Here is a 16694-nt window from a genome sequence, read left to right as displayed (position 1 = left end):
GAAAAGATAGAGTTGCGACGTTAAAGGATATCAGGAAAAAAGTGTTCAAACTTGTACAACTGGGGAATGGTTACAGGAATGACGTTATGAGTTTGAGTGAAAGTGTTGCGGTCATAGACTGTATTGCCACGGAGTCTATGAAGCGTGCGCAAGGGTTAGCACGATGGGTTGAAGTTGGTTCGCATTGGTCGCGAAGGCGTTGACTACACGCTTACGGTCACAAGTGGGTCTGCGAAGAAATTTGTCCGTCCGTAGAGAGTGGTGTCAACGTTGTTCAGGTGTTCGGGCATACTCAGTGGGTCGGTACGGTCTGAACGTCCAGGATGAGTGTATCAGTGTGCATGATGCAGCTTACTCATGTTAGCTGGGGAACTTCAGTGAGGTGAGATGAGGTGAGTTGTTGTGAAATCCAGACGTGTACAGTGTTTGGTGAACATCTTTGTGTTGGTTGTCGCGTTTGGTGCTAGAAAAGTTGATATCCTGTAAGGTGTTGGTGGAAAGGGCTGATATGCCGTGGAGAGGCTTGTTGTCGCTTTTTCCTTTCCATAATTGTGGAAAACTGGAGTTGAAATAGCGTAAGAGTTGCTATTTGAGTTTTGCAGTGGGCTTGTTGCCACACGTTCTCCATGATGAAATTGAAAGCTGAAATGTTTTTTCCCACATGGCAAAAAAAATATTTCGATAAAGTGAAGAAAGTAGTCGGTTGGTATCGTCGATTTTTTAACAGACATCGTTGTTTAAAGATACACTTCGTTATAAAAAATGTGAAGAGAATAAAATGTCTATATTTTTTATAAGTGCGTGAATATAGATAAAACTTATTGTTCTCTTTTTTTTATTATTATTATTATTATTATTTAGGTTGCGACGGAAAAAAGATTTTTTTTTCTTTCGAGGTGGTTTGTTTACATTAGTTGTCCACAAGGAGTAAAAAAATCAAAATGGCGGATGATAGATAATTGATGCATGTGTGTTTAGACATAAATTTGAAAATGCAACGAAAAAGTTTTTTCTCCTTTTTTTTTTTAGAAATTGTGTTTTTATTTTGTTTTTTCTTTCTTTTTTTTTAGTATATTTTGCTGAGTTTTCTTGACTGCTTGAAGGTCCGACGCAAAAAAGAAAGAAAGATGGGAAAAAGGAAGTGACGTAGCTAGGTCGCTCTTCTGAGTTAAAGGGCGACAATCGAGTTAGCCTAGGAGTTTTCAACTCCCACATATTCATAATTTTAACCTAAACCAAAATAGGGGAAATATAACATGAGAAATATTTGGAATCAAGTCTCCCCTAGCTGTTATTTCAGATCACTTGAAATCATAGCAGCAAGTTTTTGTCTCCCCTCCATCAAGGCCAGAAGTTTTAGGGAAATATATATATGAGGATTGTTTCTAAAGTAATGCATCCATTTTTTTTTTTTTTTTTTTTAACTGAAAAGAAAGTTTAAAAGCTACAAATATCATGCAACAGAGAGATGAAACCTTCAGGTCATGACTTCAGTTATCATAACAATGCAATTTGCAATCCCCTTTTCAGATAGAATTAAAAAAAAATGAGGCATTACTTTTGGAATGCCCCTTGTGTGTGTGTTGGGGGGGGGGCAAGTTTTTTTATTTTTTAACTCCAGAAAAAGGAGATTTCCCTTGAAATCAATAGAACCTTTTATAATAGTTAGTTCTCAGAAAAATAAGATATGCGTTTGACACGGCTGCAGATACAAAATGTTTTGTGTTTTGTATCTGCAGCCGTGTCAAACGCACATCTTATTTTTCTTTTATTAATATTATTGGAATTTTTCCCCCTTTTTCTTGTACATATTTGTGAATTATTCCATGGATTTCGGCCTTTTGGATTATTTTGGTCCATCTTCCAATTACGTGATTTCCTTGGATTTTACTTGTGCGAATGGAAATTCAATTAACTTTCTTAGATTTATATTTTTGGACTTTACCGTCATTTGCGTGAGGTCACCTTTTTCTTCACCTTGTTCCCTCTGCTTCACTTTTTGTTATCAAGTAAGATCTTTGACTTACTTGCAGTTTCATCAAATACTTTTGTATGCAAAATCCGATCCTGCATTTTGCTAATTCCTACCCTCTGATGAGAAGGAAAGTATTTCTTCGAAACTCCGCAGATTAAGGACTATCTACTTATTAAGTGTTTCCTTTTCAGATTAAATATGTTTTTAACTCTTTTTCAAAGTGTTTTTAACATGTTTTATTAACTATTTGCTCTTATACAGGGTGACCCCAAAAAACAAACGGGCCCCAACTCTAATTAGCCCCCGTTTCTTAGTGTTTTGTCTAAATGAAATGAAACTTTGGTCATAACTAGTTTATTATATTCAAAACATCACACAAAACACTAGGGTTTTTGGCCTTAACATACTAAATTTTTAAGAGTCTAAAACAATTTTAAATGGGTGTACAAAAAAATGTCTGGAAACTTATTGAAGGCACCTCATATATATTACTATTCTAGAGTAGAAAATAAACAATTAAAAAGAACTTATAGTAGGATATTTATTGTAACTTAATTTTCTTTTTTCATCAAAAACAAAAACCAATTCTATTTTTCATTTTTTCTTTTTTTTTGTTTTGTTTCTTCAGAACACAAGGGTTAAAGCCAATTTTGGTGCGCGTCCATTTGCTTATGCTGAAGGTTGGCATCACCGTGAAGCTGCAGATGCATGCAATGACCTGACACGTGAAATCCGTGAATCTTTTATTGCCTTGCCCTTCCACTCAGGTTCTGACAGTGACAGTGAAGGTCCCACCACCGCCACTACGAGTACCAGCAGTAGTAGTGTTGTTGAGCCGAGAGACATAAAATCGCATCCAGGACCACCGTGTAAAATTGCAAATATACCCAAACCAGCTAAAGGTATGCATCTTGCTATCAAACAAAAATTATTTTATTTATTTATTTTTTTTAATTTTTATAATGCGATCATCCCATAATTTCTGTCTAGATTTTGATTTTGTGAAAATTAATATTAAATAATAATTTCTGAGTGTACCAAATGACATTTATATTTCTTTTTTTCTCTGTCACCTTTTCGGTCACAAATGTGAAATTGCTAGTCTCAGTTTTTTTTTTTATAAATACTATTATAGCATGTTTTCTTCAGAATTGTCCGATCTATTTCCTGCTTCCTTTGTTCCAGCTCGTTTGACCCATTGGTCTAGTAGTCTCCATCAATTTGGTGTTTTGATACCTTATGGTAATACAACTTCCTATTTCAGTAGTTTCTTTCCAAGAACTGCTAATCTTGCTGACTGTTTTCCTCCTACCTAGAGCCTTGGTCTTTTCAAAACTAAGGTCAATAGGTATCTTTTGTCTATACAACAAGCGTTTTGTTATTGTTAGCTCCTTCTATCAAGTGGTTTCACACCTTGTCTATAGCGATTTTAAAAAAAAAAAAAAAAAAAAAAAAAAAAAAAGGAAAAAAATCATATACCTATCTGTTTGGATCATGGTGTTCAAATTTAGGCACGTTAAACTTTATAAAATTTCATTTTGTAGGAAAAGTTCATTATAATTTCACTGTTGAAAGCCCTTAAAATGTGGTAATATCCAAAATGTGCTTTAATTAGGTAATATTTGCAGATTTTAAAAAGCTGATTCTGTGGGTGAATTAATGCAAAATATTTGCTCAGCTTATGGAGAATAATGTTTAAATGAAAAAACATGCAGAAAATGGTTTACAAAATTCAGAAATGGAAATTTCGCCCCATTTGAAACTGAAAATTGATCAGGATGTTCAGTTGAGTAATGAAGAGCTCCTTGTTGCATCATTCAGTGAAAACCCTGCAGTATTGTTCATACTGTAACTTATTAAAAAAAACCCAAAATACAGAAATATCTTTAAGATGTACATACTCATCATGGTACGAAGATGTCATATTCCAAAAATTACGTAAATTGATCAAGTGGATTTTTTTTAACTAAGAAAATCAAAATTTATGATTTTTAATGATTAAAGTTTTATTTTAAATATAAAATCTCAATAGTTGAACTGAGTTATCGATCTTGAATTTTAAAACATTCAAAAACATGGTGGCTCCCATCTCGCTCATCATAAAATTTGGTTTTTTTAGTTTAAAAAAAAAAAAAACTTGATCAATTAAAACTATGACTTTGCAGAAGCCACAATACGCATTATCAGTTGAAGAATTGGAATTGAAACTTTCAGCAAATCTTCAACAAGTTGGAAAGTTTCTTAAGCTTAGAAAGCTGGTGCTAGCATATCAGATTGTCTGAAAATACCTGCTTCCTCACTTAAAATGCACTAATCATTGATGTTATTGTCTTTCTTTTTCCAAAACTCAATCATGTTTACAAAAACAGCAATTCTTCTCTACAAAACAACTAAGCAAAACCCTATGAATAAATATTTGAAAATATAAAGAACTTGAAATGTAAATTTTTTTTCCCAAATTACTAGATTCCACAATAATAAAACTGAAAATCGTTGCTATGTCATAAAACAAAACAACCAAACCAAACACTATGAATAAATATTTGAAGATATAAAGAACTTAAGGCATAAAAAAAAAAAATTTCACATCCCCCCCCCCCAAACTTTTTTTTTACAAAGGAATCACCACTTATCAAGTCCCAGAGGCCACTTGAGGATAAAGATTAAAGAGTGTACAGTGATCTAAAGGAGAATAGCATAGTAATCGTTAGAAGTGTAAATTTGGTAAATTGGATTACTTAAGGGGAATGGCTTATCAAGAACTTGTTTACATTAGACTTGAAGATGGCCATATATAGAATTGGCATTAAATAATCCAAAAAAGGATATGCTGCGAAACAAAACAACCGAACTAAGCTTGAAAAATGGGTGCATCCTCATAAATTATCTGCAGTTGCATGTAGACAATTCATGGGGATGAACCCATTTTAGAATTAATATGACATATGAATATTATTTTCTGCCAACATTCCAACGAATTATTAAATTTCAGAAACTTAAAATCTGGGCTGAACTTATGGAATGATCTGATGATTTCATTTGTAATTTATTGATTCCTTACTTTTAAAAAACAAACAATCTAGCTGTAGCCACTGTGAATAATTGTCCTTTCTTTCTCTGTGTATATAAAAACGAAACGGATCTTTCATGAGCAAAATTTCTTTCTAAGAACTACACATCTGCAGAACACTATACTACTCAGCTACTTCCCAGCTGACTACAACAGGATTATTTTCAAATTCAATATTATTAAATTTTTGTTGAACCATTATCTTAAATAATTAATTTTTACCCAGTTTCAACCATTGTTACCAATCCTCAAGGCACTGTCTCACTGTCCACCTGCCAAACACTCATTAATCCTTATCCTCGAGTGGTCTTTGGGTCTTGATATGCATTGACTTGTTAGTATATAACAAAATTTAATTTTACAAGTTAATTTAATATGATAGCTAATGAGTTTGAATTTTGCATTTTAGTCTGATGACTCCCTATGGGAGATAAAACAAAGTCTCTGCATAGATTAATTACCATAAATATATTTTCATAACTTACTATATATTTATATACACTGACTGCTGCTTTTTTCACAATACACCATTCAACACCTACTTGATGATGCCCACAGAATTGGGTGAAATCGTTTGTAAAACATATGGGACATTTTTGATTTTCACACAAAAAGATAAGAAAAATCTGAAAAAAATAGTATAATTAAACAGACGTTCTCTGTTGTCTTTGACAGTGTGTGTTTATATATATATATATATACTAGTGGAGTGGCGGGGGTGGGGGCTGTCTTTGCCCAGGCATAAAATATGCTTAAATATGATATTTTAATTTGTCCAGATTTTGTATATATTATCATAATCATGATTTCAAAAGTAAAAGTATTTAGGTACCATCAGCTAGAATCAAAACCGAAACTGTAGCATTCAAAGCTGGTGACGTTACCACTGTACCAATGTGACACATATATAAACCGATTAAAAATAAACTAAGATGAATGTACAAAATGTTTAATGATTTTTTTTCAATTTTGACCCATTTTCGACCCCTTAATAACAATTTTAACGGGCTAAAGATCCATAAAAGAACGACCCATAAAAAATCCAGTCATTTGAGGCCTCTAGCGCCACTCTGCGACTTTTAGTTTCAGAGAAGATACAGTTTGAAAATATGGAGACAGACAGACCGACCGACATATAGCCGTTTATATATATTGGATATATATATATATGATGATGATGATTGCAACGTCTTGTCAGACGAGTGCCACTCCTTCAGACACTGAAAGTTCATGAGCCCGAAAATGACTTATTTAGTCCTGCTAGCGAATTCACATGCTCAAGCAGACATGACACTTAAGACGGTCATTGGTATACATACATATATATATATATATATATATATATACACACGCACGCACACATACATATGTACATACACATACGCATCTACATACATACATACACAATAACAATATGCACACATACATATACATACATACACACGTGTAAACATACACAAGACGGTCATTGGCACACATACATATAAATATATACACGCATACATATCTATAAACATACACATATATACCTATATACATACCCACATTCATACATGCACATATACATACACACATATATACCTATATACATACACAATGCATAATACATATATATATACATATACATACCCACATGCATACACATATACTTACACATATACGTATACATATGCACACACATATATATATATATATATATATATACATACACTTACCTACATACATATATATGCATTCATGCACATACACATATGATGATTGCAACGTCTCTTGTCAGACGAGTGCCACTCCCTCAGACATTTAAAATTCATGAGCCTAAATGCCTGAGAGAGTATCTATACAAAGATGATGTTACAGAGTCTTAGCTTTGTACGACAGCTAAGTCTCTCTCTCGGTTCAAAATGTTGAGATCCAGCAACAAGCAAGAGCAAGATAGCCAGCAACAAATTAAACTGCAGACCAGCTTAATGCGGGTACTGGTCTCCCGCTTTATGGTTTTTTAAATCAGAGATTTGCTTCTCCTAGAAAGGTTGCCTTCACCACGGCTTACGGGAGCCCTCTCCACCCCAATACACATATACACACACACAAATATACATGGTGCTAGTTGGCTGTTGACCCAGAAAAGGAGTTCATTCGCCCTTTGGAAGGTCTTGTTTTTAATCCTTCAGGGAGACTAGCCGCCCTCCTCACCAAACAAGTTTGGTGAGGGAACCAGTTTAGTCGCCGGTGACCCGACCATGAGGCACATATACATGCATACATACACACAAACACATATATGCATATATACACATACATGCATACAAACATATATAAATGTATATACATACACACACAAACATATATACACACATACACATATACATACATATACACATAGATATAAATACATATACACACACATGTATATATATAAATATATATACATGGATACATATAATGATGGCAGATCAATTGTTACATGCATCTAGCATTTCAGGCTTACACACGTCACAGCTTTTTATCACCACAGGACTATTTTTTTCATAGACAAATGCCTGAGGGAGTATCTATACAAAGATGATGTTACAGAGTTTTAGCTTTGTACGACAGCTAAATCTCTCTCTCGATTCAAAATGTTGACATCCAGCAACAAGCAAGAGCAAGATAGCAAGCAACAAGTCAAATTGCAGACCAGCTTAATGCGGGTACTGGTCTCCCGCTTTGTGTTTTTTTTTTAAATCAGAGATTTGCTTCTCCTAGAGGGGCTGCCTTCACCACAACTTACGGTAGCCCTCTCCATCTCACACACACATGGAAATAAACATATGCATACATACAGATATATGCAACATACATATGCATTTGCACACACATGCAAACATACACACGTAGAAGCACACATATACACATATATGCATATACATACACGTGCATATACATACGTACACATAATACACATGAAGGAACATTCCAAAAGTCTTAAATACTCGATGATCAGGACGACAATGATGGTGATGGGCACGATTAAATGAGTTTGACAAAAAAAAAAAAAAAAAAAAAAAGCACGGATTTCCATCTTGTTCTTATTTTTACATAAAAAGTTTGTCTATAAGATTAACACTTCTGCGGTAGAAAATGATGATGTGGACAATTTCACACATTATTTCACAAATAAAATCGACATCCGAATCAAACGTAAACACAATCCAACTGTCATATATTAAAGACAGTTACACTTTATTTTTTTTTTTTCAAATAAAAGTTTGGTTGAGACTAACACTTCTGCAGTAGAAAATGATGATGATGTGGACAATTTCGCACATTATTTCACAAATAAAATCAACGACTGAATCAAACGTAAACACAATCCATATATATACACATACATACATACATATTTTTTAATTTTTTTTATTTTTTCAGAGTATGATGTAGAGTTGTGTCTACAATATAAGCTCTTAGAAAGTTATGATAATTTTACTAGTACAAGCTCAGAAAGCTATACTCAACCAGCATCTCAAGAAGATGAATCAGATGAAGAAGGTGGAGAAGATGATCAGTGTTCTGAAGATTATTATGCCTTACTCGTAAAAGCATGGGAACAAAAAGTATTTCCCGTCATCCGCAGACGTTTCAGGAATGAGGCTGAACGTAAAGATGGCTTGGAACAAATACGTGGAGCTCTTCAACTTGGTAAGGCCACTTTCTTTTATCGATATTATTGTTTCAAAATTGAAATTAAAAACAAATGATTTTCATGAAAAAAAATTTTTTTGGTGTTTATTTAGAATTTGATTTAAATAAAAAAAAAAAAAGAAAATCTAGAAAAATCTTTATTATGAAAAACCCATCACGGAACAAAGATGTCATATTCTAAAAATAACATAAATTGATCAAGTATTCTTTTTTTAATTAAGAAAATTAAAATTATGATTTTAGTGAGTTAAAGTTTTAATTATTTTGAATACAGATTAAAATTTTAGTAGTCAAATTGAAGTGTTGCCCTTGACTTTTAACACATTCTAAAACAACATGGTGGCTCCCATCTCGCTCATCATAAAATTTGATTTTCTTAGTTAAAAAAAAATATTTAATCACTTTTCATCACTTTGGAATATGACATCATTGTTCCATGACTGGCACATACATCATCAAGGTTTGTCTGTATTTTATTTTTTTTAATTAAGTCAAATTCTAAATAAGAACCGTTCTTTTTTTCATTTTTTTTTTTTTTTTTTTATTGTATTAAATTATATTTTGTTTTGATATTTGCTTAAAAAGTGTCAGACTTTAAACTTTAATAAACCTCTTAATGCAAAAAACTAATACTGGAAAAGTTAGAATGTAGAATGCTATTTCAAAAATGTTTAATTTTTATTTGTTTTCCTGTGAAGAAAAAGATAGAAAAACAATCTTATCGAATTTATTTGATTATTTTTAATTAATTTTTTTTTTTAATTTAAATTTCAGAATTAGACATGTTTTTTTTAATAATTAAATATATTTTCTGAAAAATATGTTGAATATTACAAAAAAAACAAAAAAACTTACTGTTTAAAAAACAAAATTGCTAACCTCAAATAACTAGATAGTATTCAGTCAAGTTCATGCATCCATCATGACCAAAAGTAAAAATTATTAAATTAAATAAAAAAATAAAATAACCTAAAATAATATAATAAAATAATTAAATTACTATAAAAAATATTTAAATTGATAGATGCATTAATTAATCCCTAGGAAAAATTTAAAATGATGGAAATTCCATAAGCCGTTTCAAACTTTGGTTCCATGAACCATTTAATAACAATATAAGTAATAGAAAAAAACTAACCCCTATTATGGTCAGTAAGTGACTAACATTTGAAAGAAGACCAAAATATTTACATTTTTTGCTTAATTTCTGTATGGCATGTTTGTTTTTCTCAGTAATAAAACTTCTATTAAATGTTAATAATTTTTTTTTTATTATAACTTTTCATAAATTTTATTATTATCAGGAAGAATTTAATTAGGAAAATGATGTCCTTTGGAACTATGCTTATAATACTATATTGCTTTTTCTTTTTACTCCCTTTCCCTTTAATAAACTGAAATTTTGGAAAACTCTGAATTAGTGTCTTCTACATATGGTTTAAATTTCATTAAAATTGGATATAGATATATGAAGTTTATAGAGAACACAGAGATTCGGCTCATTGTTGGGCACGCAGAGATTAAAAACCATTTTCACTGTTTTTCCCTGGAAAATTTCACATAAATGCAATTTCAGTTTTTATGTAGATTCTCTAATTTTTCTTTGCATTTTTATATAGAGATTTTAGTTCTTATAATCTCTTTTTATTTATTAAATGAGTTTTAAAATGCTTAGGTTTAAAACTATTTAGTTTTTAATAAAACCACTAAAAAGTAAAATAGAATAACAGGTTTATGCTCACTTTTGGAATATATATATATATATATATTTATCCACATACAGTACTGTTTTGTTGTATCACAACTCATCAGTGTGGCTAAACAAGCACCTTTCCCCAGCCGTGGATCGAGCCTACAGCCATCGAGTTGACAGTCTGCAGCTCTACCCGCAAGGCTACAGATCAGTGCTTGCAAATGTCCTTAATCAATTGCCTATTAAAGAATCGCTTGCCCATCACTTTACAGTGCTCAAACTGCTACTTTGTTTACAAACAAATGGACAATGAGCTACGCTTAATAGCCAAACAAAGCATCGGGTGAAAGTACATTTATGATAAACCCAAGTAAGTGGGGCTTATATATATATATTGGATGATCTGGCAATAACCACTGTGTCAACATGATTGTGTCTGGCCAGTATCAGATGAGTGGCCATTTGGGAAGGCTAGGTGCTGTATGTACCACACAGTCATAGAAATTTCCAGGTTGATATCCCGAATCGTAGAAATTTCCAGGTTAGTATCTAGAGGAGATGCACCTCCTAATAAACTTGTCTGGCAGGTAGGTGATAAAGTAGTATTCCACGGAATGGTGTACCAGCAATCTGCTGCAAGATGCCTTCCTGAACTTGCATATCAAGCACATGTTTGCTGTAGTGAATAGTGACATCGGAAGTGTGTGTGTGACACGAAGTTGCGCCTCATGGATCACTTTAAACTTTTTGTAGCTGGGTTTTCCTCAATCCTAATGAGCAAAAATGTATACTCATATTTGAGTTCTGCCAACGAGATTTATATATATATATATATATATATATATATATATATATATATATATATATATATATATAAATTTTTGGTTCTTTGTTATCATATTTAAAGTAAAACCAAAGGTATCTACTTGTTACGTTGAAATAATGAACATATGATCATTATTGTAGATATTTGTTTTACTTGAAATTCAATATTTCAATTTTTTAATTTTGCTATTATAACAAAGAAGTGCAAAAATTTTAATTCCTGCATTAATTCCCTTTATTTATACCTGAATTTACATGTAATGAGTTTTTGTTGTGACTCATTGTCTTACTACCAAATTTTGGGAATGTCTGTCCAGTAGTTTAAGCAACAAATATGCATACAAACCAACAAAAATCTTAAAACAATGACTTTACAAACTTGATAAAACCATTTTTTCCAAATATTTTATTCCATTAAAAAACAAAAACGATTCAATGTGATGTGACCATGTCAGTCATTGAAGTGATGTTGTGAAACGTTGAACGAATATGAATATATGAAAATAAATTTGGATGAAAAATTTGTGCTAATCCATAACTCCCCTCTTCCCAAGAAGAAAAAAAAAGTGATATATGTAATCATGATGGAAAGAAAATATCATATTCTAAAAATTATGTCAATTGATCAAATAGTTTTTTTCATAAAGAAAATCATTTTTAAGTGAACTTGAGTTTTTCCATTGCCTTACTCCATACGTTAAGAATGACTTTCTAAAATTTTGTAAAAGTTTAAATTAGAATTATCTGCCTTGTCTCGCAAAATGACATTAAGAAATTGTCAATCATTGTTTAGCCATAAAATTTTCTTTTCTTTTCTTCTTTTTCTTAAAATTAAAACTACTCGATCAATACATTTCTGAATTTTTGAGTTGAGGATTGGTCGTTTGTATTATTTGAATTCATCGGATTACTTTTCTCATCTTGACTGTCATTTTTATGACGTTTCGGTCAAAGTAACATCCGACCTTCTTCAGGTGTTCAAGGACCTGTGTCACGTCACAGTGCTTAGAGTATGTGGAAAAATCAATTGCAAAAGTGATATTTTCCTGAAGGTTCAGTTCTCAGTGTGGACGACCAAAAAATTTAAAAAAATTTTTTTTTATTCAATTTTCACCCCAAACAAGGCACAGTGCCACTTTGAAGAAGGGGGCTACTATCAGGGACTTAATTAGCGGGGTCATTGCGAAGGGAGAAGAGTAGAAAGGTGTTTGTTAACATTACACTTGAACTTCTGCATATCATTGCAGTTGGGAAAGCAGAATCCCGGAAGGGAGTTCCAAAGACCCGCAGTTCTGGGGAAGAAACTATTGGAGTAAAAGGCTTTCTTGCACCTAGGGATCTCTACTGTAAAGGGATGAGACTTAGTAGCTTGTCGGGTTTGTCACGTCGGGGAGGTACAAGTGTTTGCAGTTTGTCAGAGCATTCACCATTAAAGTATTTGTAGAACAGGCAGAGGGATGCAACATCTCGTCGATGGGACAGAGGTTGAAGCCTAGATGACAGTTCAGGACCTATCAGGTTGGCGACTCTCTTTTGAACCCTGTCCAGGAGCGAGAGACAAGCAGTAGATGCACCAGCCCAGATGTGACAACAGTACTCCATACATGGGCGAATGGTTGCCTTATAGAGGTATAGGATACTGTCACAATACAATTACAAATTATTTAGGACCTTTATCCAATCATGACGGAACATGAGCATACTACCCCATGAAGTAAATAGAGGGTTCCGTTTGAAATTCCATCCAAATTCCCGAGTTGGAGAGAAACATTGTGAAAATGACGCTCAATGTGAGAGCAGTAGTCTAATGAATCCAAATAATGCAAATACTCCATCAATATATATGATTTTTGGTGTATGATATTTTCTTTTTACATAAAGGGAAGAGTTATAGACTTGCACCGAAAAAAAATAATATTTATTAACATATTTACAACTAAAAGAATTTATGTCACTTTTTCATTATTAAAGCAAAAATCGAAATATTGAATTACAAGTAAAACCAATGGTATCTACTTAATGGTCATATCCCAGTAATGGACATATTCAAAAATGACAAAAAAATGATAAGGTAGAAAATTAATTAATGGAAACAGTTTTCGAAGACAATGAGCGAAAATAAAGTTTTGCTAAATTGACTTAAGATTTTCAGTCTCCAGAAAATAATTACCTTGTTACGATTCGAGTACTCAGTTTTAATTTTTTTTTTTTTTTTTTTTTTTAGCAAAACTCAATTTTCACTAATTTTCTTTGAAAACTATTTTCCTAATAATTAATTTTCTACCTTATTTGGGTATGTTCATTACTGTGACATAACAATTAAGTAGATGCCATTAGTTTTACTTGAAATTAAATATTTTAATTTTTGAATTGGTAATATTCCTTGAGAGCGTATGTTGGTTATGAGAAAATAAAGCTGTGTACGCATTAGAAATGTTTCTTTTCTGTGTCTTATGTTGCACATTACATTAGGGGTCATTTCGAGTTAAAAGTTTATTTACTGCACCCATCTGAACTAGAGAAAATCATGATTTAAATGTGTATGTTTCATGTAAATAACTAACGATGAATATCTAATATGGCCGACCAGACGGGTGATCAAAAAGTCGGATCGAGTGTACCGGAAAATGAAATGAGACCAAATTGACAACTGGCCTTCTTTTTTTCTTTTTGCTTGAACTTTGCGCTTTTCGGATTATTTTGTTATGTTTTATTTTCTTGGTGGATATTTTTTTTTGGGGGGGGGTGTCAGAGATTATAGTTGTAGGTAAAAACATTAGAAACACTTCAAACATTGGGGAAGGCACTTAAATCATAAAAAAATAACGGTAACATAAGTGCATAAGCACCAAAATTGTTTTTGTTTTGTTTGTTAGTTAAATCCGGTTAAAAAAAAAACAATAATAAAAATAAAAAATAATCCGAAAACCGCAAAGTTCAAGCCAAATTGAAATTTTTATTTGTTACGTTTGAATAAAAAATAATTATTAAAGCAAAAACAGTAGTGTTCTCGTCGAGTAAGTTTTTTTTTTTATTCAAGAAAATAAAAAGGTACTCATTTTTGTTTACAAGTGCTACTAATCTGGACTTGCACCAATTTTGTTGTTAATAATTACCTATAACTATAATCTCTGGCAAAAAAATCCCCCCCCTCTCCAAAAAAAAAATAAAATTGCCAAAAAAAAAAATTCACCAAGAAAATGAAATATAACAAAATAATCCGAAAAGCGCAAAGTTCCAGAAAAAAAAAAGGCCAGTTGTCAATTTGGTCTCATTTCATTTTCCGGCACGCTTGATCTGACTTTTTGATCACCCGTCTGGTCTGGTCGGCCATATTAGATATTCATCGTTAGTTATTTACACGGGACATACACATTTAAATCATGATTTTCTTTAGTTCAGATGGGTGCAGTAAATAAACTTTTAACTCGAAATGACCCCTAACAGAAAAGAAACATTTCTAATGCGTAAGCTTTATTTTTTCATATAACCACCACACGCTCTCAAGGGATATTACCTTCGAATTTTGCTCTAATAACAAAATAGCGCCGAATTTACTTTTATTATGAGGACAATAATCGTAGCTGCTGTGCGGCAATGTCCATTGGAACCTGCTCAATGAAAGGGATGTAATTCTTAAAGAGTTACTTCCCTTTAAGATACAAAAATTTATTTTTTCTGTAAATAAATTTGTTTTTAACAAATCAAAATTCTTTGTATTTCTAATATTCTTAGGTATGACAGATATCGCCCGACAAACAGTGGAATTTTTATATGAAGAAAATGGTGGTATACCAAGAGATTTACACCTTCCAACGATTGATGATATCAAGGAAGATTTAGCTAAATTTACAATTGAAAGAGTGAAAAAAGGAATCACTGTTGTTATACGCACACCGTCAGGGATTGGAACTTCAGGAACTGCTGTCCTGCCCAAATATGCTGTCCGTAGTATGTTGCGAACATTTGGCCTTACTGGGAATGTATTGGATATTGATTCTGTACGTATAACCTAATAATGCAGATTGAGTGCACAAATATTTTTATTTTAAATTTTTTTTATATAGAAAATTTACATTTTTGTAAATTTATAATCTTTTACTGAAAGTTTGAAATTAATTTAACGATTATGATATATATGCATTACCAATTTAATACAATGAAGAACCGAGAACAACAACATCATCATATTCAGTTTAACATCCTTTTTATATGCTGGTGTGTTTTGGACAGCTTTAAGACTTCCAAACTCGCGTATCTGTCCAGATCTTTATTTATCCCTCTTTTCCTCAGATTCATTTTTCTCACTTCCTCTCATGTTTTTCTTGGCCTTCCCCTGTCTACCGACCATGTTATTTCAACTGTTCTACATCTACTAACCCAACAACTCTGCAGTTTTTTTTTTTTTAATGTGATCATGTCACATACCATTAATGACTACTTTTCTGCACACATGTTGTTCAGATTTGATATTTCTCTGAGATCATCAGAACTAAGCCTGTCTTTAAAACTTACATTACACATCCATCATATTATTCACATATCATTTCACTCCATGCAACGCCTGTCTTCAGTCTTCACTGGCCAGGTCTCTCTTGGATACATCATCACACCACATACATATGCCTTCCCTTGGTCAACAGTGGTAACACTTTCTTGGTTAGTAATGGCAAAAGTTCCTTAAACTTACTCCATCCACTTATAATTCTTGCAATCACACTAGCACCTGCTCCACCCTGTGCTCCAATGATCACCAAAGTAACAAAACGTCTTGAAACTTCAATAAATTCACCATCTAAATATATTTTATCCATATGAGTTCTCCTCTATCTCCATTGTCTTATGCTTCTTGCACACAAATTGATTATCACCTACCAGTACTTCTTGTGTTGATGTTTCCGTTCAGTCTCGAAAGACAAAAACAAACCTACTGTAGGGTTAGTTGCACATGTAATTGTGAAGCAAGGGTTGCGCAATCTCTACTACACCTCTCCTGAATCCGCACTGTTTGAGTCCAGTAGCAAGGAGAAACCCAGGACGACTGGAAACAATGCCGAGATAAGCAGAGAGAACATACAGCACCTGGAAGTCACAAATGGTCACCCATTTAGTACTGACCAAGCTCAGCGTTGCTTAACTTCGGTGATCCAGTGGGAACCGGTGTGCCAACGTGATTAACAAGTTATACACATATGTAGGAACCCAACGAAATACAGAAAATATTACGTGAAAATTCTTATGTATCCAGTACTTATTGGTATCACAAAAAAAAACTGGATTGCACCTGATTCCCTCTTTATAAACTGAGCAGAGGAATTTTCCTCTTTTCTGGAACTTTTCAACACTAAAAACATTGATTATCATTTTGGTCTTGGTAACATTCACTTTCAGTAGTACTACAACTAGTCACGTAATATTTTCTGTATTTCATCAAGTTCGTATATATAATG

General features: G+C 32.6%; 1 protein-coding gene across 1 annotated transcript in view; it reads left to right on the top strand.

Annotated features, from left to right (window-relative positions):
* LOC145277736 (putative E3 ubiquitin-protein ligase HECTD4) overlaps positions 1-16694 on the top strand; it is a 286999-nt gene that overhangs the window by 192789 nt on the left and 77516 nt on the right. Inside the window, exons 47-49 of the mRNA XM_080129447.1 lie at positions 2604-2877; positions 8454-8723; positions 14980-15245. Coding sequence (XP_079985573.1) covers positions 2604-2877; positions 8454-8723; positions 14980-15245 — 810 coding nt within the window. The remainder of the gene's footprint in view (positions 1-2603; positions 2878-8453; positions 8724-14979; positions 15246-16694) is intronic.

This window comes from Euprymna scolopes, chromosome 1 (genome assembly GCF_053919585.1).
Source record: "Euprymna scolopes isolate OS-2025 chromosome 1, ASM5391958v1, whole genome shotgun sequence".
Taxonomy (NCBI): domain Eukaryota; kingdom Metazoa; phylum Mollusca; class Cephalopoda; order Sepiida; family Sepiolidae; genus Euprymna; species Euprymna scolopes.
This window is presented reverse-complemented; position numbering and strand designations above follow the sequence as displayed.